General features: G+C 28.0%; 2 protein-coding genes across 12 annotated transcripts in view; one reads left to right on the forward strand and one right to left on the reverse strand.

The window, feature by feature from the left end:
• The window catches only part of Cyp49a1 (Cytochrome P450 49a1), a 34,542-nt gene extending 18,053 nt beyond the window's left edge, over window positions 1-16,489 (reverse strand). Inside the window, exons 1-5 of one of the 5 annotated variants that reach the window (XM_075312543.1) lie at window positions 16,212-16,489; window positions 15,722-15,845; window positions 6,856-7,146; window positions 6,576-6,676; window positions 398-563 (exon numbers count right to left, since the gene is read on the reverse strand). In XM_075312543.1, the coding sequence (XP_075168658.1) occupies window positions 398-563; window positions 6,576-6,676; window positions 6,856-7,010 (422 nt within the window). In that variant the 5' untranslated portion in view covers window positions 7,011-7,146; window positions 15,722-15,845; window positions 16,212-16,489. Of the gene's footprint in view, window positions 1-397; window positions 564-6,575; window positions 6,677-6,855; window positions 7,147-15,721 lie in introns of all 5 variants that reach the window. The other 4 variants (XM_075312542.1, XM_075312541.1, XM_075312544.1 and 1 more) reach the window with 4 other exon arrangements.
• Window positions 1-25,551, forward strand: part of Galphao (G protein alpha o subunit) — a 159,243-nt gene that overhangs the window by 121,724 nt on the left and 11,968 nt on the right. The gene's annotated exons all lie outside the window — the stretch shown is intronic.

Genomic DNA, 25,551 nt, shown 5'->3' on the forward strand with positions numbered 1-25,551 from the left:
GTCTGTTTGAAATCCCAAAATTAATTTTCTAATTTTGTATCCCATTGTATTTTATGTTTCTTTGTTGGTTTTTTTATGGTATTCGCCAAATATTTTGCATACTCATGTACAATGGTAAAGTGTCAAAAAGTATCATAGAAAAATTACATTTTTTATGATATTATAATAGAATCCTTTGTTTGTGTGTTATTTATATATAAACTTTTTTTGTTATAATATCGGTGGTATGGCCGAAAGCTCAGAATATTTAAAATTAAACGTGTACTGAATAACCCGAGTTATAGGAGTTTTAAGTACAATCAATGGGAAAATTTTACGCAAAAGCATTTCTTTCCCATTTTTAGATTTTTCACCTTGGAATACTATAACTTGTCAAGACCTATAATTGTTTACTTACCTATGTGGCATTGTTTCCTCTTTTTTGAATATATTTCGAATTTCATCACCATCGAATACAAAAAGTAAATCGGGATGGCCAATTAAACCACCAACTTTAGCAATTTTACCATAGTTTATGTGTAATTCCTTCATTACTTTGTCCAAATCGCTGATTTTGTAATGTCCTGAAACAAAAAAGTATAATAATTAAATATTAAGTAGTTATATTTAATTAAAAAATATTGATAAAAATCTTCATTTTCATAAGCATCAAGAAATAAATTCTCATCAATATTATTTTCAAATGTCCAAATTCTTTCATGTTTGATTGCATCTATTTCCCTAAGACATTTTGGACAATAGAAAAGGGAATCAGAATCAATAAGTTGATTTCTCAGGATCATCGTTGTAAAGGTCAACTTTTCAACTTCCTCATAGTATGGAAAAGTCGACTTTCTGGTAAATCTTTCATATGGCTCTCAACCGTATGTCTAAGTACAGTGAAATTTGTCGAAATTTTTTGTAATATTAAAAAAAATAAACGATAATTTGTGTCATTTCGGGGTAAAACTTGATATTTTAATTTTTGTACCCTTCATACACCCATAGAAGCAATATGATCACCTCAAACATGTTTCAAGAGCACCATGTTACTTTTTCGTGGCGACCATGTAGCATTTTTGTCGCAAAAATATTCTTTTCTCGTCAAACATAACTTGCTTTCCGAAATAAGATACATAATTTCCGAGAAAAGAACATGGTTTCGATAAACATGCTACCTGTTTTCCGTGAAAAAGTAACATTTTGCTCTTGGAACATGGTTGAGGCGATCATATTCCTTCTCTGCGTGTAATGTCTATTTTCAAAATTTTAAAAAATAAATACTATGGGAATTGTTTTTTGTTTTTTTCTCCAAAACATTCGCGAATATCTGCCACATTTTCATTGACTGTGAAAAACGATTGATTAGTATGTCGGTAAAACTGTCAATTTACAAACCGCTCTCAATAGCTTGTTTACATTTTGTTATACACATTTTTCAAAAATATTTATCTGTAAAGACGCACATATTCCTAATATAAACAAAAAACCGATAATATTCTACTTCGATTTGTATTTGCATACTTCAGATCAAGGTCATCTCATCATGCATACATTTAAGTATAGACAATTGGTTAATTTTTTTAAATAAATTAAGAATTTTCATGAACATTTTATCTTATCTTCTTCCTGTACAGAACTATATATAGCTTGCTGAAAGCATTACTTCAACTGAAATTAACCTTGGAAAATAATAGCCCTAGTGTTCAAAAAGTTGTACTTAATATGAATTCAAATCTATTTCAAAGAAAATGATCCGTTATTGCGAATACATATGAGAAATTCAACCAGTGTCTCTGTACTCTTCTACTAATGTAAAATTTTCATTCTCATAACATGTACACATCAGGGATGGAAAATTCAATTTTTACGAAAGTACTAAAAAAGTATTTTTTTGAGCGAAAAAGTACTTTTCACTAAATTTCAACAAAAATTCCATTGGTAGATTATTGTCAAGAGCTCTTTGGACTGAATTTTAAAGAAAATAAAACTTTGTTTCCCAACTCCTCAATTTTAAATATTTTTTTAGTTTTATATCCGCTTACAAAGACTACTGTAGTATTGTAATCATGGTTGCCACAGTTAATAGAATTCTACTGTTTGGTAGATTAATAGAAATCTTGGTACTTCATAAATTTTCTGTAAATAAATAAATAACAAAAATTTTTCTATTGAAATAAAATTTTGACAAAATTTTCCATAGAAATAAAATTTTGACAAAATATTCTATGGAAATAAAATTTTGACAAATTTTTCTATAGAAATAAAATTTTCATCAGATATAAAATTTTGACTAAATTTTCTATAGATATAAAATTTTTACCAAATTTTCCATAAAAATAAAATTTTGACCAAATATCCCATAAAAATCAAATTTTGACCAAATTTTCCATATAAATAAAATGTTCACCAAATTTCACATAAAATAAAATTTTGACCAAATTTCCCATTAAAATAAAAATTTCAACAAATTTCCCATAAAAATCAAATTTTGACCAAATTTCCTATAAAAATAAAATTTTGATCAAATTTTCTATAAAAATAAAATGTTGACAAAATTTCCTATGGAAATAAAATGTTGACAAAATATTCTATAGAAATAAAATTTTGATAAAATTTTCATCAGAAATAAAATTTTGAAAAAATTGTTTACAAAAATAAAATTTGACAAAATTTTCTAGAAATAAACTTTTGATAAAAATTTCTATACAAATAAAATTTTTCTGAAGAAATAAATTTTTGCAAAATTATATTTTTTGGTAGTTTTTGGTAAGATTTTCTCCAAATGTTGGTAGATTTTTTTTGTCTCAAGTTTCAAACGTGACTGTAATGGTTCGCATTATTTTAGTACGCGATCGATAATTTCTTATCTAGAAAGTGTTCGTGTGGAATCGTAATATAGAATCACATGCTTTTTCAACAAAAACATTCTTGAAATTCCATAAAATCGTGTATTTGACTATGGCTAATAAGCAAATTTGTTAGACTTTCTCAAAATATTAAAATATTTTGTCAAAACTATTGTACCATAAATCTAATATCGGCTAAAAAATTTCTACACAAAAGGTACTAAATTGTTCGCGGGGGTACTACGGTACTGATCAGGGTGAAAAAGTATTGAAAAAGTACTATAGTACTGCATTTTCCATCCCTGGTACACATGCATGTACCATTTACAGTACACATACACAACACCAACTGACCATTAATTGTATTTGTTTACCTTAGGACTATGAGCGTATTTACACATATCGTGGTGAATATTTTCTTCATCGAAATGTAAACAAACAACTGAGAGTGCTTTGTAAATTGACATTTTTACCATGGCACTAACAATTTTTTCCACAGCTAATACAAAAAATTGCTGATTTGCGAATATCAACCACAACGAAAAAATAAAACAAATTCCATGTTATCTATTTGTGCAAAATTTATTAAATAAAAACTTGTGAAGCCTAAAAGGGTACACAAAATAAAATATCATCGGTCAAGTGTTAACCCTTTCGCTAGCGAAATAAACCTAATGATAAAATCTTTTATTTTTCTTCTTTTTTTACTTGTACTAACAGCATGTAGAACAAAACTTGTCATTTTGAAAACCTACCTCAATTACTTCAAGAGCTATATGAGATTGTTCTGAAAATTTGATTCTTGAATTGTGACCAAATGGCCTTACGAAAACAAGCGCTATTTGGTCTATAATATCTTTCAAAGTGTGAGAAAAATACAAAAAAGAACCCGTAAAAGTATCAGCTATAGTTTTTGTATAGAAACATGCATTACAAAAATTGTCTTAAATTTTCGTATTTTTCGTTTATTGTTAAAGAAGTTTATAAAAATGTATTTTAGACCTCACCAATATGGACAATATTTATAGCTTATTTAGATTAAAGCCTCTTCTTTAAAATAACATGGAGAAATATATCGAAACTAAGTGGGCAAATAGAATTTGGTATCTTTTTCGAATGTCCTTCTAAGTGGACATCGGTAGTGAAAGGGTTAAACTGAAATTACAATTTTCGAGAAATATTTTTGTAAAGTAAAAAAAATACCAAATAATAATAACTAAATGTTGACCATTTATATAAATAAAGAGGTTCATTGTCGCATAGCGAAGAAAATAAATAACATTTTGTATTAGAAGTGAATAGGAGAGAAAGTGAAAGTTACACCCAAAGAAAAAATACTTTCCTCGGAAATGAAAAAAATTTCTATAGAAATAAAATTTTAAAATTTTCTATAGAAATAAAATTTTAACAAAATTTTCTAGAGAAATAAAATTTTGGGACAATTTTCTATAGAAATTAAAATTTTGATAACATTTTCTGTAGAAATAAAACAATTTACAAAATTGTCTATAGAAATAAAATTTTGACAAAATTGTCTATAGAAATAAAATTTTGACAAAATTTTCTATAAAATAACATTTTTACAAAATTTTCTATAGAAATAAAGTTTGGACAAAATATTTTATAGAAATAAAATTTTGACAAAATATTTTATAGAAATAAAATTTTGATAAAATTTTCTATAGAAATAAAATTTTGACAAAATTTTCTATAGAAATAAAATTTTGATAAAATTTTTTATAGAAATTAAATGTTGATAACATTTTCTATAGAAATAAAAAATTGACAAAATTGTCTATAGAAATAAAATTTTCTATAGAAATTAAATTTTGATAACATTTTCTATAGAAATAAAAAAATGACAAAATTACTATAGAAATAAAATTTTGACAAAATTTTCTATATAATAACATTTTTACAAAATTTTCTATAGAAATAAAATTTTGATAAAATTTTCTATAGAAAAACATTTTGACAAAATTTTCTATAGAAATAAAATTTTAATAAAGAAGAAGAAAAGAAATAAAGTTTTGACAAAATTTTTTGTAGAAATAAAATTTTGATAAATTTTTCTATAGAAATAAAATTTTGACAAAATTTTCTATAGAAAAACATTTTGACAAAATTTTCTATAGAAATAAAATTTTATTAAAATTTTATTTCTATAGTAATTTTGTCATTTTTTTCTATAGAAATAAAGTTTTGACAAAATTTTCTATAGAAATAGAATTTTGAAATTTTCTTTAGAAATAAAATTTTAATAAAATTTTATTTCTATAGAAAAAGTTTTCACAAAATTTTCTATAGAAAAAAAATTTTAATAAAATTTTATTTGTATAGAAAAAGTTTTGACAAAATTTTCTATAGAAATAAAATTTTGATAAAATTTTCTATAGACAAACAATATTCCCTTTTATTATAAAATATTTTCTTTTAGAACAAATAAATGAGAATTTTCGACAAGCGTTGCAAACGATTGGCTCTAATTTTTTTATTTGCTTTTAAAGAACAGAAATTTTGAGCCAAAAGAAAACTGAACTTGTCTAAAATTTCGTTCCTCAGAAAAAAACGAGTCTTTCATTGTGTAAATTATCAATAGAAGTATTGCTAGCGCTACCAATTTCTTTAAGGTAGTAACTGCTAAATCCACTAGTTCGTCGAAAATATAGGCTCCTACACTGAAAAAAAAAACGTGGACCCTGCTGCTCACTAAAGCCAATTTTACTCTATTCTACACTCAAAAAAAAGTTTACTTGGATCCAAAGATTTTGACCTTCCCTTATTGATTCCGAGCCAAAGAAGCGGCAATATGGGAAAATTTCCTTGACTTTAATATTTATTTCTGGTGCGTTAGTTAAATGTTTTATAAAAAATGGGAAGCAAATTTTACATGAATAAAAGTTTACTAAATTCGTATTTCCCACAATATAATTTAAAATTTCTAAAAAATTTGTAAATTTCACCACAAATTCGTAAGCCTTAAAGGCATTTTCTCAATTTTGAACTTTTGGCAAATTTTTCTATAGAGAAAAATTTTTTACAAAATTTTCTATAGATGAATGAACTTAATTATGTCTAATAAATGTTCTTCAATTAATTAAATTAAAATTTTAACCTACATTTACCTTCCTGGTAGGCTCACTTTTTTTTGACTACCATGAACTGATTTTGACAAAACAAAAAAAAAACAGCAAAAACGGCCCCTTCCTAACCGAATATAAGGCTCCACAATGAACGTAACATCTGATTTGAAACGTAGCCATATTTTTCCTCATTATTATATTTTATATATTATATATTATATTTTTTTTTGCAGTAATTCGAAAGTTAACCTCTATCGTTTTGTACAAAATAAAAAAGTTTTCTATTGTAATTCAATAACCTAATTTTGAGAAATGAGATTATAAGCTTTGCAATGTCCAAATTAAAATTTTTGAAAATATCTAAACCATGAAAAAAAATTAATTCCCTTACCATTATGGATCAATTTAGTTGTTTCAATAGAGTTTCACAAGGGGTTTATGTATATGTGTGGGAATACGTACGCCTACCCACCAGCCAATCTCTCAATTCACTCATACCATCACATAATTTGACCAAAATGTCTGTGGTAGGTACATTGCATGTCATATATTCGTGCTCACCACAACAACATGGCATGTCATGGTTATTGTTTTTCTGTTAGACCTTGCATTGCAAAATAGACTTTTGCCACATCCTCCCTATAATACTTTGCCAATGACTTACCTATGAGCGGAGCAAAACGCCAAGAATTACCAATCAAAGGTAAGCCCCAGGGTCCCGGTACTTCATCATAGGAACGCACATCTGCATTCTTCATTGTTGCACTATGAAAAAAGTTTTTTTTTTTAAATTAGTATTATTAAAATGGATATTGCGATGGAGTAGAGGATGAAGGTTGATGATTATGTCAATTATTCCTTCCTCTCTCTCTCTTTCTCGAAAACAAGGTAAATTCAAACGATTCCAGAGAGGAGGGGAGCCTAGGTGATTTGTTCATACTTACTTAGGTTTTGTGGTAGCACGAGATTTGTCAATTTCCTCCAGCCGCATTGACCCTTCATGTTGTTGTTGTTGTTGAGGTGATATTATGGATGGTGTCACGGCGGCCGAGAATGAGGTTCGTTTGACCAAAGAGGTTGTTTTCCGTATACTTGACATGTTTTTTTGTTATTATTTTGAATTTGGTTAACAGAGATGATTAAATCAAAGAAATTGAAAATAGGGTGAATGATGAATGAAGTCTTGACTTTGTTTGGGGTATTCGTTTTATGGTTGCTTGCTGGTAGAGAAGTTGCTATGGGGAAAAAGAAAACAAGAAGAAAATTAATAATAATAACAAAAAAACAAATGTGGATAATAAAAAACAAATATTTTCACAAATTAAGAAAAGCGTTACCATTGGAGAAACATAATGAAAATAATACAAATAATACAGTTACAGATGCGAAGTGTTAACATTTCTAAAGTTCTTTTCTATTTTTAATATTTTTTCATTGATTCCAATGAACGTAAAAAAAAATAAAGTTCTATTAACGTTTGTTTGCTCTTGTTTTTGCTATGGCTTGGAGTCACTAAAAAAACGAGCTTGTAAGCTGGATGAATGTAAGGGATTGACAAAATTTTCTATAGAAATAAAATGTTGACAAAATTTTCTATGAAAACAAAATTTTGATAAAATTTTTTATAGATATAAAATTTTGATAAAATTTTCTATACAAATCAAATTTTGATAAAATTTTCTATAGAAATAAAATTTGACAAATTTTTCTTTAGAAATAAAATTTTGACAAAATTTTCTATAGAAATAAAATTTTGATAAAATTTTCTATAGAAATAAAATTTTGACAAAATGTTCTATAGAAAAAAAATTTATTATATTTGTTTAGTTCGGCTTGAATAAAAACAGACGTTGTTGTTTTTGTGAGTTGTAATTTTTTATTTTAAAATATCCAATATTTCGAGACATCTCCGATGCTCGTCCTCAGGGAAAATTATTTAAAATTAAAAAACAATGAATTTGTTCACAAGTTCAAATTTGATAAACATTTTCATAGAAATTAAAATTTGGCAAAATTTTCTATAGAAATTAAATTTTGACAAAATTTTCTATAGAAATAAAATTTTGGCAAAATTTTCTATAGAAATAAAATATTGACAAAATTTTCTATAAAAATAAAATTTCGATAACATTTTCTATAGAAATAACATTTTGACAAAATTTTCTATAGAAATAAAATTTTGACAAAATTTTCAATAGAAATAAAATATTGACAAAATTTTCTATAGAAAAAAATTTGACAAAATTTTCTATAGAAAAAAATTTAATTATATTTGTTTAGTTCGGCTTGAATAAAAACAGATGTTGTTCTTTTTGTGAGTTGTAATTTTTTATTTAAAAATTAAAAATCTCCGATGCTCGTCCTCAGGGAAAATTAATTTAAAAGTTCAAATTTGATAATAATTTTCATAGAAATAAATATGGTTTTAAGCTGAAATGAAAAACAACAACAATGCTTAAAGAACAAAACCAACAATAACAAAACAAAACAAATGGTGAAAGAAATAAAATGTTGACAAAATTTTCTATAGAATTAAAATTTTGACAAAATTTTCTAACGAAATAAAATTTTGCAAAATTTTCTATACAAATAAAATTTTGACAAAATTTTCTATACAAATAAAATTTTGACAAAATTTTCTATACAAATAAAATTTTGACAAAATTTTCTATACAAATAAAATTTTTGTTTCGTTTTGTTATTGTTGGTTTTGTTCTTTAAGCATTGTTGTTTTTTTTTTTTTTTGATAAAATTTTCTATAGAAATAAAATGTTGACAAAATTTTCTATTGAAATAAAACATTGACAACATTTTCCATTTTGATAAAATTTTCTATAGAAATAAAATTTTGACCAACTTTTCTGTAGAAATAAAATGTTGTTGAAATTTTCTGTAGCAATACAATTTTGCTGAAATTTTCTATACAAATAAAATTTTGACCAAATTTTCTGTAGAAATAAAATTTTGACAAAATTTTCTATAGATATAAAAATTTGAGAAAATTTTATATAGAAATAAAATTTTGACAACATTTTCTATATATATAAAATTTGGCAAAATTTATTATAGAAATAAAATTTTAAAATTTTATAGACTGCAAGATGGTTGGATGGACGCACGTCTCAGAATTACCACATTACTCATCAGCATCCTATACTTGCAGCAAAACTACCAACCAATTATCAGAATAAATTCAGGCAGTTCGCTAAACCCAAAGTGAACCACACTTGAACCTTCCGAAAAAAGGTTTATGATACCGGCTTATGTCGAAATAAATTCATTTCGGCATAAGTAGTTTAGTCAACAAAATGATTTTAAAGCTGAGATCAAAACAACACATATGATTCAAGTATAAACCAACAATAAAAAACAAAACACGAATGAAATAAATTTTTCTATAGAAATTAAATTTTGAGAAAATTTTCTATATAAATAAAATTTTGAGAAAATTTTCTATAGAAATAAAATTTTGACAAAATTGTCTAAAAAACTAACCGCAAAATTTTCAAAATATGATTTTTTTTTTGGATTTGGTAGATTTTTGGTACAATTTTCTTCAAATTTTGGTAGATTATGTTTAGTAACACCTCAATCTCAACTACTCTATTCTATTTGTTCCAAATATTTCCCAAGTCTTGATATTGTTTCTATGTTTGAATTAATATTAATTTTTATATTTATTCATCATATTGCTTATTATAGGCATTATAGCACTTTATAATGCAAATAATTATTACCATTATAGAATTATGATTATTATTTACTTTTCGTTGGTTTGTTTGTTATGGTTTTAATTTTTTTAGTCTCACTTTATTTTGGTGTAATACGCTTCTTATTCCTATTGTGTCTAACAGAAAACTAAGACAAAAAAGTAATTAAATTTAATTTAATTGCCAAGACTAAAAATACAAAATTCTTCTTTGCTGACCATGTATATACATTATATACCAGTAATAAAGTGCATTAAATGGGAAACCGAAAATTTGAAAATATTATATTTTCAATTTTGTTTCAAGGACTTTTGTATTAAAAATGTACATTATTTTTTATTTAGTTTTTTATTTCTATACATTTGTGGTTTAATTAATTTAATTGGTTAGTTTATGTGTTAATTTATTTTTATTTTTTTTTAATTGATTGCCACATATATTTGCTGAAGTATAATAGATAACTTTCTAGAATTGTAGCCAAAATGGTGTGGCAAAAAGTAATATCCAAGGTTTATGCTAATCTAAAATTCTTCTTTAATATTTTTTGAAAGTCTAATTGTATGACCCTGAGTACAAAAAAAAATATATTTATATGGATTTCCAGCTTGTGAAGCTCACTTTTGTATTATTTCCAAGGTCCTGAATAGATCGTTAGTTTGTTATGAAGATAAATCTTCTATTTTTCCAAGGAGGGTTGTATTTATTTTTCTATTAAAAAAAACTATACAAAAAAATTTATTGACAGTTTTTCAAAGGAATTTATATGGGACAAATAGATTTAAAGTTTACTTTATCATTTTTCGTATAAATATAAGAGTTAATGGCAAAATCGAAATTGGAAAATTTCATTTAAAGAACTACATTTTCTTGAGGTTTTTTCGACCCTAACTTGTGTTTTTTTTTTTTTTGAGTAATTTCGATTTTCTTCAACATATATGAGATTTATATCATTTGTTTATATGTAGACAAAATTTTCAAATTTATTACATTTCGCTTTTTATTTTTTGTTTGTTTATTTTTTTGGGAGCGGTTTATCATCATCTTCCCAATACCAAATACAGAACTCATTAAACATTCAATCAAAATAGGTCATTTCCATTTGAATAACCTTTTTATGATTTGCACTCAAAATATAAACTAATAAAATGTTAATTCATTACAAAAACAGCCTATAATAAAACCGGGAACCAGTTTTAGAAGGTTAATCAAACAGATATTTGACTACACATGGAATGTTCAATGTTACATAGATGCATAAATTCTTTGATAAACTCTCTGGTTGATGATGTTGATGGAAGATTTCATCAATGTTATGACAAAATTGGAGCTTGTTTTACATTTTGTTGTTAGCTGGAATGTTTTTGAAGAATAAATAACTTGATTACTATATGTCAAAGACCATCTATGTTATTGATAGGCACTATGCTTTTTGTATCAATTAAGTTTTGGTTTCAATTAAATTAAGCCTCTTTTTGGCAAACTCTTTGACATTATTGGCTTTTAAATTAAATTAAAAAAAATATATTAATTAACATTTTACGGTGATGGAGATGATGAAAGCTTTCAAAGCAATATGTTTGCCGGAATACAACCATTCTTTTTCTAAATAATGGATAACATGAAAGCAATGGCAAAATTGCCATGATGGATAGGTAGAAGAGCTTGACTAAAAACATATAAATGGAAATTAATTGAATGGCATATTTTTTGGTAAGGATTTTCTAGGAAAATTCATTTACAAAACTGAATAACTAGAGATTTAAAAACAAGAAATAGTTAAAGTCAGACAGAAACGGCTTTATGGATATTAGAGCTCGACCAAAGCATAGGCTTCGGCCACGAATCGGCCTTCGGCGTCAAGAGGCCGATTAACCGAAGCCGAAGCTTTTTGAATAATTTATTTAATATTGAATTGTCCAAATGTTAAATTTGTCTCAGTCAAAACACCCAGTACAAAAAAAAAAACGTAAAAAAATTATAAAAATCCTTTTTGTCATTATAATATCAAGCTACTGGACTGAATTACCTTTTATTGTTGTATTTATGCACTTGTTGAAAAAAATATTCTAATATTGAACTAAAACACACCAAATTTCTTCAATCATAAATTTGAGGAAAATAATCGGCTTCGGCCGATTATTGCCTTTTTTTGCCGAACATCGGCTCCGGCCAAAAAAACCCACTTCGGTCGAGCTCTAATGGACATAAAAAGTTTTCCTCCGTAACGAAATGTCATGTATTTTGTCGTAGGAAATATATTATATGAATTTGTGTAATTAACTATTTTGTCATAAGAAATATATCTAAAATAAATCTAACTTTCTCAATCAACAAATTGCAACATTAATTTTGTGAACAACAAATAATTGGACATACGGACGAACAAACTGGGATAGAATGAGTTTTCTCTTCTAAAGGGTGATACGGTCAAAATTTGGTCAAGGGAAAACGCGTGTAAATCGGTGAAATCGTTTATTTAAAAAATCAAATTAAATTTCTTTTTCAAGTTCAATTAGTATAAAATTCAGGAAAAATATTCAGTTAGGCTTTCGCTTTTCCAAATCCGAATTGCCGGGCCTCACGCTTGACACCTGCCATCAGATTTTGTACAGCCACCTTGTCCACCTTCTTCGCCGCAGAAAGCCAGTTTGCCTTGAACTGCTGCTCGTCCTTAGCAGTTTTTTTGGTCTTCTTTAGGTTCCGCTTGACAATAGCCCAGTATTTCTCAATTGGGCGGAGCTCTGGCGAGTTGGGAGGGTTCTTGTCCTTGGGAACCACCTGCACGTTGTTGGCGGCGTACCACTCCATGGCCTTTTTACCGTAATGGCAAGATGCCAAATCCGGCCAAAACAGTACGGAACAACCGTGTTTCTTCAGGAAAGGCAGCAGACGTTTATTCAAACACTCTTTCACGTAAATTTCTTGGTTGACAGTCCCGGAAGCTATGAAAATGCTGCTTTTCAAGCCACAGGTACAGATGGCTTGCCAAACCAGATATTTCTTTGCGAACTTTGACAGTTTTATGTGCTTGAAAATATCTGCTACCTTTCCCCTTCCTTTTGCCGTATAAAACTCCTGTCCCGGAAGCAGCTTGTAGTCGGCTTTGACGTAGGTTTCGTCGTCCATTACCACGCAGTAATGGACGTAGTCAAACTTCGTCAGCATCGTCGTGTACAGCCTCCGGGATCGCGCTTTGGCCGTCGTATTTTGTTTATCATCGCGATTTGGAGTCACTACCTTCTTGTAAGTCGATAGTCCGGCTCGTTTTTTGGCTCGATGCACGGTTGTAGACGATACACCCAGCTTATTTGCGGCATCTCGGAGAGTGAGGTTAGGGTTTCGCTTGAAACTACCGGCAACTCTCTTTGTCGTCTCAGCGGCTTCTGGTTTTCGATTTCTTTTTTTAACGATTTTGCCAGCTTTGCGTGCGAGTAGCTCGGATTTTCGCGATGCGCGAGCAAAATTTTGATACGCTGCTCTTCTTGCTTGGACGGCATTTTGACAACTGAAGAGTGAATTCCAAAATCAAAATAGGAGCAACATTCTACACACACACACCTTCAAAATGAGGGGTGTTCAGGTTTTTTAAATGCAAAATTGAAAGAAATACGTCAAGTTTATATTGACCAAATTTTGACCGTATCACCCTTTAGGGAACGAAATTTTAGACAAACGAAGTTTTCTTTTAACACAAAAACAAAATTCTTTAAAGGCCAATAAAAATTAAAATCATAACAATACTTGTCATAAATCCAAGTTTACTTGCTATTTAAGACAATATTATTTTGTCTGAAATTTTGTTCCGGAGGAAATTATTTTTTCTTTGAGTATAGAGAAACTACTATTAATTTTGTGATTGATTTTTGTTTTAATTAAAAAATTTATTGAATCAATTACATTTTTAATTGAATATTTTTTAAACCTCAGTAAAGACTTTAATTGTAAAAATTTTCGTGATTTTTTTTTTTATAACGAAAATTTTTAAAGACAAAAGAAAACTTTAAACCTTGTCGCCTTATACAGAATGTGAAAATAATTTAAAAAAGACTAACTCACATTTTTATACCCTCCACCATAGGATGGGGGGTATTTAACTTTGTCATTCCGTTTGTAACACATCTAAATATTGCTCTAAGACCCCATAAAGTATATATATTCTGGGTCGTGGTGAAATTCTGAGTCGATCTAGGTTAGGTTAGGTTAGGTGGCAGCCCGATGTATCAGGCTCACTTCAGTCCATTGTGATACCACATTGGTGTACTTCTCTCTTATCACTGAGTGCTGCCCGATTCCATGTTAAGCTCAATGACAAGGGCCCTGCTTTTTATAGCCGAGTCCGAACGGCGTTCCAGTGAAACCACTTAGAGAAGCTTTTGAAACCCTCAGAGATGTCACCAGCATTACTGAGGTGGGATAATCCACCGTTGAAAAACTTTTTGGTGTTCGGTCGAAGCAGGAATCGAACCCACGACTTTGTGTATGCAAGGCGGGCATGCTAACCATTGAACCACGGTGAGTCGATCTAAGCATGTGCGTCCGTCTGTTGAAATCACGCTAACTTCTGAACGAAAAAAGCTATCGACTTGAAACTTGGCACAAGTAGTTGTTATTGATGTAGGTCGGATGCTATTGCAAATGGGCCATATCGGTTCACTTTTATGTATAGCTCCCATATAAACGGACCCCCAGATTTGGCTTGCGGAGCCTCTAAGAGAAGTATATTTCATCCGATCTGTCGGAAATTTGGTACATGGTATATGGTCTCTAACAACCATGCAAAAACTGGTCCACATCGGTCCATAATTATATATATAGCCCCCATATAAACCGATGCCCAGATTTGACCTCCGGAGCCTCTTGAAGCAAAATTCATCCGGTTCCGGTTGGAATTTGGTACATTTCGCTAGTCCGTATCAATCTATATTATATATAGCCCCCAAATCACAAAAAAATCACGATTGCCACTTGAGCCAAAAATAATCTACCAAAATTTTATTGCCACAGAAAATTTTGTCAAAAATTTCATATTTCTATAGAAAATGTCAAAAATTTCATATTTCTATAGAAAATTTTGTCAAAATTTTATGTCTTTAGGAAATTTTGTTAAAATATAATTTCTATACAAAATTTTGTCAAAAATTTATTTCTAAAGAACATTTTGTCAAAATTTCATTTCTATAGAAAATTTTGTCAAAATTTTATGACTTTAGGAAATTTTGTAAACATTTTATGTGTTTAGGAAATTTTGTTAAAATATAATTTCTATACAAAATTTTGTCAAAAATTTATTTTTATATAAAATTTTGTCAAAATTGTATTTCTATAGAAAATTTTTGTCAAAATTTTATTTCTGTAGAAAATTTATGAAGCATTTCATAGTTTATATACACCGGTCAAGAACTGAATATATACGTATTTAATCGACCCTTCTTTTGTCTAATATATATCCTGCATGGACTAACTAACAATATAGAAGATGATGTTAAAAAATTTTAAGATGCCTTGCCATCGGCCGCAACCCAAGTAATTCAATTGTGGATGACCGTCTTTAGTAGAAGTTCCATGGTGGAGGGTACATACTTGTTTTTAATTTGTATCTTCCTCTATATCTTTCTCACTTTCACGTAACTTTTTCTGTTGTAAACAATGTAGAGACAAATACTCAACTTTATAAATTTTTAAAATGATATCCTTTTGGCCGGATATACTTGTTAAAAAAAAATTGTCAAAATTTTATTTCTATAGAACATTTTTTTATTTCTATAGATTTTATATTTCTATAGAAAATTTTGTCAAAATGTTATTTCTATAGAAATTTTTGTCCAAATTTTATTTCTATAGAAAATTTAGTCAATATTTTATTTCTATAGAATTTTTTGTCAATATTTTATTTCTATAGAAATTTTCGTCAACATTTTATTTATCCTAAAAATTGTCTGAAAACAATTTCTATTCATAGCCCTCATAATGTTTGCTATGTCAAAAAATTCGAATATAACCACCATTGTTTTATATATCTGTCATCGTTTACATCTTTTGATATAAGAAAAGTTTACTAAAACAAACTTGACAAAAAATAATGTTACATTCATACAATTACCTTTATTGACAGTAATTAGGCGTGTGACTGTTATTGTTGTTAGAAAGCAGGGCTCCTATGTTTTTTAATCCAAAGATAATGAAAGTCTTTTGCTAAACGTAACTATCGCTAACATTGAGTTTTTCTGGTTTTGTATAAAAAAAAAACAAAACAATTTCTTTCCACTTTATTCACTTGTTTCCTTTTCAATTATTGTTTCCGTTTTGGTGTTTTGAAAAGGCTTACATACACTTGTCTAGTTTTCACATGTAAGCTCTATTTAGACATATTTATCAATTTTCCATTTTCTTTCTTTTTTATGGGTCACACGCACAGGCAATAACACGAGAAAAAAATGGATATCACAATATAAAGGAATACATAAACCACTTTATTATTCTCTGTATTCATAAAGACACACACTGCAATTTTATTTTAATACAATGCCTTATAAAAAAAATTAACAACTTTTTCCACAACTTTTTTTTTTTGTATAAATTTTTCTCTTTACCATAGACTTTGCAGACTGGCTGCTCTACTTTTGAGGAAATATTTTATTCCGTTTAATTCATCTGCATACATTCATTATCACCATCATCATCATCATATTAGTGTAATTAAAAGTTCACATAATTTTTGTATCCATATCCTTAATTCACGGAAACCGAGTAATAAAGAAGAGAGAATTGCAAACGATTTTCCTTTATTCGATTTGTTTTTCTATTTGTCTTTGGTTTATATGTATCAACGTTTTCGTTCGTTCATTGCAGCCACAGAATAAATGTTCAACTAAACCTCTGTCTTACCTGAAGTCTTAACTTATACTTTAAAATTCCGTGTGACTGAAGTGAGTGGGGAGCAAATAAATTTACGGTTTGTTTTTGTTTGTAAAAATGTTTGTCTGGGCGTGTATATATGTGTGTGCGTGTGTTAGTAAAAGCAAACATATCTCATAGACATTAAGCCAAATAATACAACTCTAGGTTGTATTGAATTTAGTTTGGAATTCACAACGCACACACACACACATATAAGTATAATATTAGAAACACCTGATCAACAAAATCCTATGAAATTAACAACAATAGCTTAAAGTTGTAAATACATTGTAGTCAAAGCCAACTTAACATCAAATGATTTAACATCATTGTATAGGTGTGCGTGTGTGTGTGTTAATATCCGTAAATATTTTCCGTTACTCTCCATATCAATCATGCATATCAAAAAAAAACAAAATACTACTCTACTTGTCATTTAGCTCTTGTGATCTTTTCTCTAATTCAATCTCCCCCTCTCTCTCTCTCTCTTTTAGCAACCAATTTCATTCATTTAAATCGTGATGTGCTAGTTATAACTTTTGCTTATGGCAACTCTATGAACTATAGTTATCTCTACCATCATCATCATCATCATCTCCTTATTGCGTTATATAGAGCTTATACACAAATTACTGTAATTTCACACTTTTATATTGTAATTTAGTTATGACATGGTTTCAACTAAAAGCATAATTTCTTTTGTTTTTGGCTATTCACAAAGAAGAAAAGTAGAAACATTAAGAAACTATGTAAAATAGAAATGGGACAAATTGTTTTTTAGCGGAAGCGAATTATGGGTCGTTAACATAGAATTATAATGGGACGTTGTTTAATGAAAAGCCTATTCAAATCGATGGGTGGGAAATTGTCTGAACAAAAACGAAATGAAGAGGATTTTTATGTTATTATCAATATTATGTCACATAGAAGAGATAATATTTTCCTGTGAAACGAAATATGAAACCAAAACAACTATCTTCTTGTGAATTGTTTTTTTAAGGATAAATAAAATCAATATGAATTTTTACATTGGGCAAGGTAGATTTTATAAGGCCTGTTGTTGGCAACGCAAAACAGGCGATAGGTTAGGTTAGGTGGCAGCCCGATGTATCAGGATCACGTAGACTATTCAGTCCATTGTGCACCCAGAGAAGGAATATGATCACCTCAAACATGTTTTAAGAGCAAAATGTTATTTTTGGGTGGTGACCATGTAACATGGTTTTCGCAACTATGTTATTTTCTCGGAAATCATGTATCTGATTTCGGCAAGAAGGTTATATTTGAGAAAATAACATTTTAGTGACAAACATGTTACATGGTCACCATACAAAAATAACATTTTGCTCTTGAAACATGTTTGAGGTGATCGAATCTGTGATACCACATTGGTGAATTTCTCTTTTATCACTGAGTGCTGCCCGATTCCATGTTAAGCTCAATGGCAAGGAACCTCCTTTTTATAGCCGAGTCCGAACGGCGTTCCACATTGCAGTGAAACCACTTAGAGAAGCTTCGAAACCCTCAGAAATGTCACCAGCATTACTGAGATGGGATAATCCACCGCTGAAAAACTTTTTGGTGTTCGGTCGAAGCAGGAATCGAACCCACGACCTTGTGTATGCAAGGCGGGCATGCTAACCATTGCACCACGGTGGCTCCCGTGGCGATGGGTTTAATTTTGCTCACAGAGCAGGCATGGAAAATGCAGTACTTTTTTCAATACTGTTTCACTCTGGTCAGTACCGTGGTACGCCCACGAATGATGATTTAGTACCTTTCGTGTATACAGTTTTGAGCCGATATCAAGAATGTTTTAGTTGGAAAAAGCATGTGAATATATATTACGCTTCCGCACGAACACTTTCTAGATAAGAAATTATCGATCGCATACTAAAATAATGAGAACCATTAAAGTGACGGTTGAAACAAAAATAATCTACCAACATTTGGAGAAAATATTGTTTTGCAAAAATTTATTTCTTTTTAAAGTTTTGTCAAAATTTTATTTCTATAGGAAATTTAGTCAAAATTGTTTTCTTTTGGAAAATTTGTCAAAATTTTATTTCTATAGACGATTTTGTCAAAATCTTATTTCTACAGAAAATTTTGTCAAAATTTTATTTCTATAGAAAATTCTGGCAAAATGTTATTACTATAGAAAAATTTTGTCAAAATTTTATTTCTATAGAAACATTTTGTCAAAATTGTATTTCTATAGAAAATTTTGTCAAAAATTTATTTCTAGAGAAAATTTTGTCAAAATTTTATTTCTATAGAAAATTCTGGCAAAATTTTATTGCTATAGAAAAGTTTGTAAAAATTTTATATTTCTATAGAAAATTTTGTGAAAATTTTATTTCTATAGAAAATTTTGTCAAAATTTTATTTCTATAGGAAATTTAGTCAAAATTGTTTTCTTTTGGAAATTTTGTCAAAATTTTATTTCTACTGAAGATTTTGTCCAATTTTATTTCTAGAAAAAATTTTGTTAAAGTTTTATTTCTGTATAAAATTTTGTCACAATTTTATTTCTATAGAAAATTTTGTCAAAAGTTTATTTTTATAGAAAATGTTGTCAAAATTTTATTTCTACAGAAAATTCTGGCAAAATTTTATTTCTATAGAAAAATTTTGTCAAAATTTTATTTCTATAGAAACATTTTGTCAAAATTTTATTTCTATAGAAAATTTTGTCAACAATTTATTTCTAGAGAAAATTTTGTCAAAATTTTACTTCTATAGAAAATTTTGTCAAAATTTTATTTATATAGAAAATTTTGTCAAAAGTTTATTTTTATAGAAAATCTTGTCAAAAGTTTATTTTTATAGAAAATGTTGTCAAAAGTTTATTTCTAGAAAAAATTTTGTCAAAATTTTATTTCTATAGAAAATTTTGTCAAAATTTTATTTCTATAGAAAATTTTGTCAAAAGTTTATTTTTATAGAAAATGTTGTCAAAAGTTTATTTTTATAGAAAATGTTGTCAAAATTTTATTTCTATAAAAAATATTGTCAACATTTTATTTCTATAGCAATTTTGTCAAAATTTTATTTCTATAGAAAATTTTGTTAAAATTTTATATTTCTATAGAAAATTTTGTGAAAATTTTATTTCTATAGAAAATTTTATCAAAATTTTATTTCTATAGGAAATTGAGTCAAAATTGTTTTCTTTTGGAAAATTTGTCAAAATTTTATTTCTATTAAAGATTTTGTCAAAATTTTATTTCTATTGAAGATTTTGTCAAAATTTTATTTCTGTATAAAATTTTGTCAAAATTTTATTATATATATAATTTTGTCAAAAGTTTATTTTTATAGAAAATTTGGTCAAAATTTTATTTCTATAGAAAATTTGGTCAAAATTTTATTCTATAGAAAATTTGGTCAAAATTTTATTTCTATAGAAAATTTTGTCAAAATTTTATTTCTATAGAAAATATATGCCTATAGAAAATTTTGTCAAAAATTTATTTCTTTATTTACGATACTCTTTGTAAGCGGATATAAAACTAAAATTCAGTCCAATGGAGTTTTTGTTGAAATTTAGTGAAAAGTACTTTTTCGCTAAAAAAAAACCTTTTTTGTACATTCTTATAAATTGTATTTTCCATCCCTGTCACAGAGTAGTTTTCAGGGTTGCCAAATGTTACATTTCTTTTGTGGATAGAATCAATCCTAACATTCAGAGTGTTTAAAAATCATTAGTTTTAATAAAAATAATTTTTTATTGATATTAAATTTTTAAGTATTTTTACTATGCCAATTTATTTTTCTGTGAGTGGTACATGAAACATTTGTCTTTACTTGTGAAACCTTATCATACGTCACGAAGACAAAAATCTAATAAAATCTCAAAGTCTCTGCGTCCACATCTCCCCACGAAATCTGGAACATAGAAACCACCATGCCTTTTCTTCACAATACACAACAAAAAACTATATAATCAAGCATATGTATAAAAATACCAGGGCTTCCTCCATTATTGCTTATTTCCGGCACAATGGTCGCAATTTGATTTTTCTTGATAACACATATAAATGAAAATGTATCCATCGTAACGTCTACGACAGCACAGTTTAAATAAATTTGTTTTGACTTCGTTTTCATTAACTACGACAGTAATTGATATTAGACCAAATCTGTTATTGCTTTCAACGTCAGACTCTTGTCAGTTATTTCATTTTAATTTGCTGTAATTTTACCGGGGTTGTTCATGGTATAATTTATATTAATTTTTTATAAATCAAAAGAAAAAAAGTAGACATAAGAAGAGGACAAGTGATCCTTGATACCTGATGGTTTGTAAATTTTCTTCGGCATATGTCCAATTGAAATATTCTATGGGAAGTTATTGGTTTGTTTTGATCTACCCATTATGAATTTTGATCTTCTTATATATTCACGGAAGGTAAACATTCTTCATTTGATACGAATGTCCAGAGACCTTACGAAGGAGGTCGGATTAGGCCACTAACTCCGATCTTGCTCTATTGTCACTTACTGGACTGTGCAATACGGGTTATTCTTGTTTTAGTACTTATCACCCTCGTACCTTTTTCAAACTCTTTTTATTATTTCTATCTTTTTACCCTGTAAGCTATTTGTGACCATTAGCAAGAGGGTTTTAATTGGAAAAATAGTAATTGGACTAGAGACACATTAGGAAATGCTCATTGAGTTGATTTTCCATTGTTTTCCAACGAAACATCTATAGTGCACACAACTAATAGACTTGAAGCTAATGAACAAATCATGTTTTGAGAAATATTTTTCAGCTTAACGTTGAAAATGTGGCAAAGAAGCTATTGCTATTGCTTCTTAATGCTTGGTTGGAATCAATGTAACCAACATCAAAATTGCTATCCAACTAAAGCCAAGTAACCATTACTTGGTTAACCAATAATTTTCGAAATTATTTCATAAAATAATTATATTTTTTGTTTTTGCTTTAATTTTTTGTTTTATTTTATATTTTCAAATGGAATGGCTAAACTGCTGATTTTGATAATACCTTTCACCACTGTACGATGAGAATATAATAAGTTTGATCTGCATGAAAATGTACCTATACCGATCGACCTATATCCACCAACATTTGGGGAAAATTCTACCAAAACACTACCAAACAAAAAAATCTTCTGTAGAAAATTTTGTCAAAAATTTATTTCTAGAGAAAATTTTGTCAAAATTTTATTTATAGAAAAAATTTTGTCAAAAATTTATTTCTAGAAAAAATTTTGTCACTATTGTATATCTAAAGAAAATTTTTTGAAAATTTTATTTCTAAAGAAAATTTTGTGAAAATTTTATTTCTATAAAAAATTTTCAAAATTTTATTTCTATAGAAATTTTTGTCAAAATTTTATTTCTTTAGAAAATTTTGTCAAAATTTGTAGTTTAGTCAATGCATGGCTTTAAGCTGAGATCAAAAACAACAATAACGATTGAAGAGAAGTCAACAATAACAAACAAAACGAATGAAGGAAGCACGCTCAAAAACAAACCCAGCCAAATACATTCAATTCGATGATTTGAGTTTGGCAAAGGAAAAGAGATATGCTGGCAAATTTGTTTAGGCAGTAGCCGACTATCAAACCCTTTTTCGGGAGGTTCAAGTGTAGTTCACTTTGGGTTGAGTGAATTACCCGAATTTATTCTGATAATTGGTTGATAGTTTTGCTGCAAGTAGAGGATGCTGATGAGGAATGTGGTAATTCCGAAACAGCTGTACATCCAACCATCTTGCAGTCTATGGGGCTTTTCCCAAATAAATTTGACAAGCATACTTTTCCTCTGTTGGTTAAGCTACACTTGTAGTTTAGTCAATGCATGGCTTTAAGCTGAGATCAAAAACAACAATATAAAATTTTATTTCTATAGAAAATTTTGTCAAAATTTTATTTCTATAAAAAAAAATTTGCCAAAATTGTATTTCTATAAAAAAAATTTTGTCAAAATTTTATTTCTATAGACATTTTTGTCAAAATTGTATTTCTATAGAATTTTTTGTCAGATTTTTTTCTACAGAAAATGTTGTCAAAATTTTATTTCTAAAGAAAATTTTGTCAAAATTTTTTTTCTAGAGAAAATTTTGTCAAAATTTTATTTCTAGAGAAAACGTTGTCAAAAAAAATTTTTTTTCTAGAGAAAATTTCGTCAATTTTTTTTTTCTAGAGAAAATTTTGTCAAAATTGTATATCTAAAGAATGTTGTCAAAAAATTTTTTATAGAGAAAATTTTGTCAAAATTTTATTTCTATAGAAAATTTTGTCACAATTGTATTTCTTTAGAAAATTTTGTCACAATTGTATTTCTTTAGAAAATTTTGTCACAATTTATAGAAATAAAATTTATTTGTTTGTCAAAATTTTATTTCTATAGAAAATTTCATCAAAATTTTATTTCTATAGAAGAAGTAAGAAGGAACACGATCGAAATAAACCCAGGCAACTGCACTCAAATCGATGGTTTGAAATTGGCAAAGGAAAAGAGAAATGTTTGTACAAAGATTTATTTCCGCAAAAGCCAACTATCATAAACCTTTTTCGGAAAGTTCAAGTGTGGTTCACTTTGGGTTTAGTGAACTACCAGAATTTGTTCTTATAATTGGTTGATAGTTTTGCTGCTGATAGTAGAGGATGCTGATGAGGAATGTGGTAATTCCGAAACGTGCGTCCAACCAACCATCTTGCAGTCTGTAGGGCTTTGCCCAAATAAATTTGACAAACATTATTTTCCTCTGTTAGTTAAGTTACTCTTGTAGTTTAGTCAACGCAATGGTTTTTAAGCTGAGATCAAAACAACAAATATGAAATAAAATTTTGACGAAATTTTATTTCTGTAGAAAATTTTGTCAAAATTTTATTTCTGTAGAAAATGTTGTCAAAATTTTATTTCTGTAGAAAATTTTCTAAAGAAATAAAATTTTGCCAAAATTGTATTTCTATAGAAAATTTTTCTTTTCCACCAATCTACCAAACAGTAAAAATCTACCATTTTTGGTCGAATTCTACCAACTTTGGCAAATGTGCTTCTGGATGGATTCTGTATTTTCTTTAACTGTGGCCGTATTTATCTTCAATGGATTCTCTTAACCTTTTAAGGATATATGTACATAGAGGACAAAAGAGAACATTTTTAAACTGAGTGAAAAATAGTCCGTTTGGTCCATTTATAACCTTACAACTAGAACAAATAATTTTGACAAAAAATAAAACTGAACCTCTCAGCCTTAATATTTTCTCTCTTAATAAAAGTGAGCGTAGTTATAATGGTCTATGGTAAATATCAAAGAGAATCTAGTAAATAAGAGACAGCATTGTGCTCTGAAAATGAGGGAACAAATATCAAGTGTAGAGTGGGTTGGTAAAACCTATCACTAACAGCCAGGGCTGCCAATAAAATTTCAAGAAAAATCGTCACTTTTTTCGATAAAAATCGTCATAAACGGCACTTGCATTTTAAAAATCGTCAAAAAGTCGGCAATTATTAATTAAAATAATTAAACGTATTTTTTGGGTAAACTAAAAACAAAGTAAATAAAGAAATCAGTTTTGTATACAAATAACATTACCATAAAAATCATTTTTTGTTAAACAAAAATATTTCGTAATTTTTGTATAAAAAATCTATATTTCTAAAATATTGTTATTAATTGAGTAACATTTTTAATTATATATTTTGAAACTAAAGAAAAAGTCCCATGTTTTCCAAAATAGGTGATTTTTTATGGTGGTTATTTTTTATACCGTACTAGAATTTTATCATAATAATAAGTAAAAGTAAAAGTTTCTATTGCACATTCTGTGTAAATCATTATCAATTTTGGTATTAAAACAATTTGAGTTATTTCATTTTAGGTTGTTTTGAAACAGAATATTCCATCCAATGAATTATTCTCCAGCTATCATCTAATTTTAGTTTTTTTGCTTAAAAATGTCTACGTTTGCTGTGGAGTTTGGAAGAATCATGATTACGAATTTTGACAAAACTCGAAAAGCCAAAGTACTCCACGTTCTGTTTCCGAATTTTTTCCCAACATTTTTCAAATATATTTTAATATTTTCAAAAATTTCTTCAAAATGTAAAAACTTAAACTCCATAAACTATGTGTCTAATATCGTTAAAATCGGAAAAAAATCGGAGTTGTCCATTTTGTGAGTAAAAAATCGTCAAAATGCCGATAAATCGGCAAAATTGGCAGCCCTGCTAACAGCCTTAACATTTCCTCTCTCAGTAAAAGAGAGCATAGCTCTATTCTCATCTCTGAATGGTCTTTGGTAAATATCTAAGAGAATCTAGTAAAAAAATAATATTTTTGCGGGAGTTGTCCACTTATGAGACGATAACTTTAATTTGATATTATAGCAATAAATGGACAATTATTGTCCATTTTCGAGAGTTATTCACTTTTGAGAGGTTTCACTGTAATTACATTATTGTAATAACATTATTGTACAACTATTTGCAAATATTTTTTAATTCATCTTTAATTCTGACAAAAAATAATCTCTTACATTGCACGGTTTCCAAATATTTCTACGGAATTGGGCACATCTATTTATCTTTAACTTATACTTACATCTCATCATACAACGTTTAATGCATTATTAGATCGACACAAAAGATTTCCATATATCTCGTGTTTTTTTTTTCCTATTCATTGTTACCATGTTCTTTGGCAATTTGTAAATGTTGACACGTTGTTTTTTGCAACAAATATAAATTATTTTTTTGTTCCACTAGACAAATTGTGTTACATGTGGAATGGAGCGAAAAAGAGAAAAGAGCCCTGCGAAAAAAAATTAAGGCAAGACAAGGCATCAAGCCCCCACACTCTGCACACAGGTACACAATCTGCTTACGGCTATAAATCAATTGTTTTGTAATTAAATGAAGACTGTGTGAATGTATGAGTATACAGTATAGGCATAAAATCCATAGATGTGAACATTTTTGCTTACAGATGTTGGTATGTACTTCACTATATACATAACGGACTGATATATATGTATGTAACAATAGCAA

The sequence above is a fragment of the Haematobia irritans genome, chromosome 5 (assembly GCF_050003625.1).
Source record: "Haematobia irritans isolate KBUSLIRL chromosome 5, ASM5000362v1, whole genome shotgun sequence".
In the NCBI taxonomy this organism is placed as follows: domain Eukaryota; kingdom Metazoa; phylum Arthropoda; class Insecta; order Diptera; family Muscidae; genus Haematobia; species Haematobia irritans.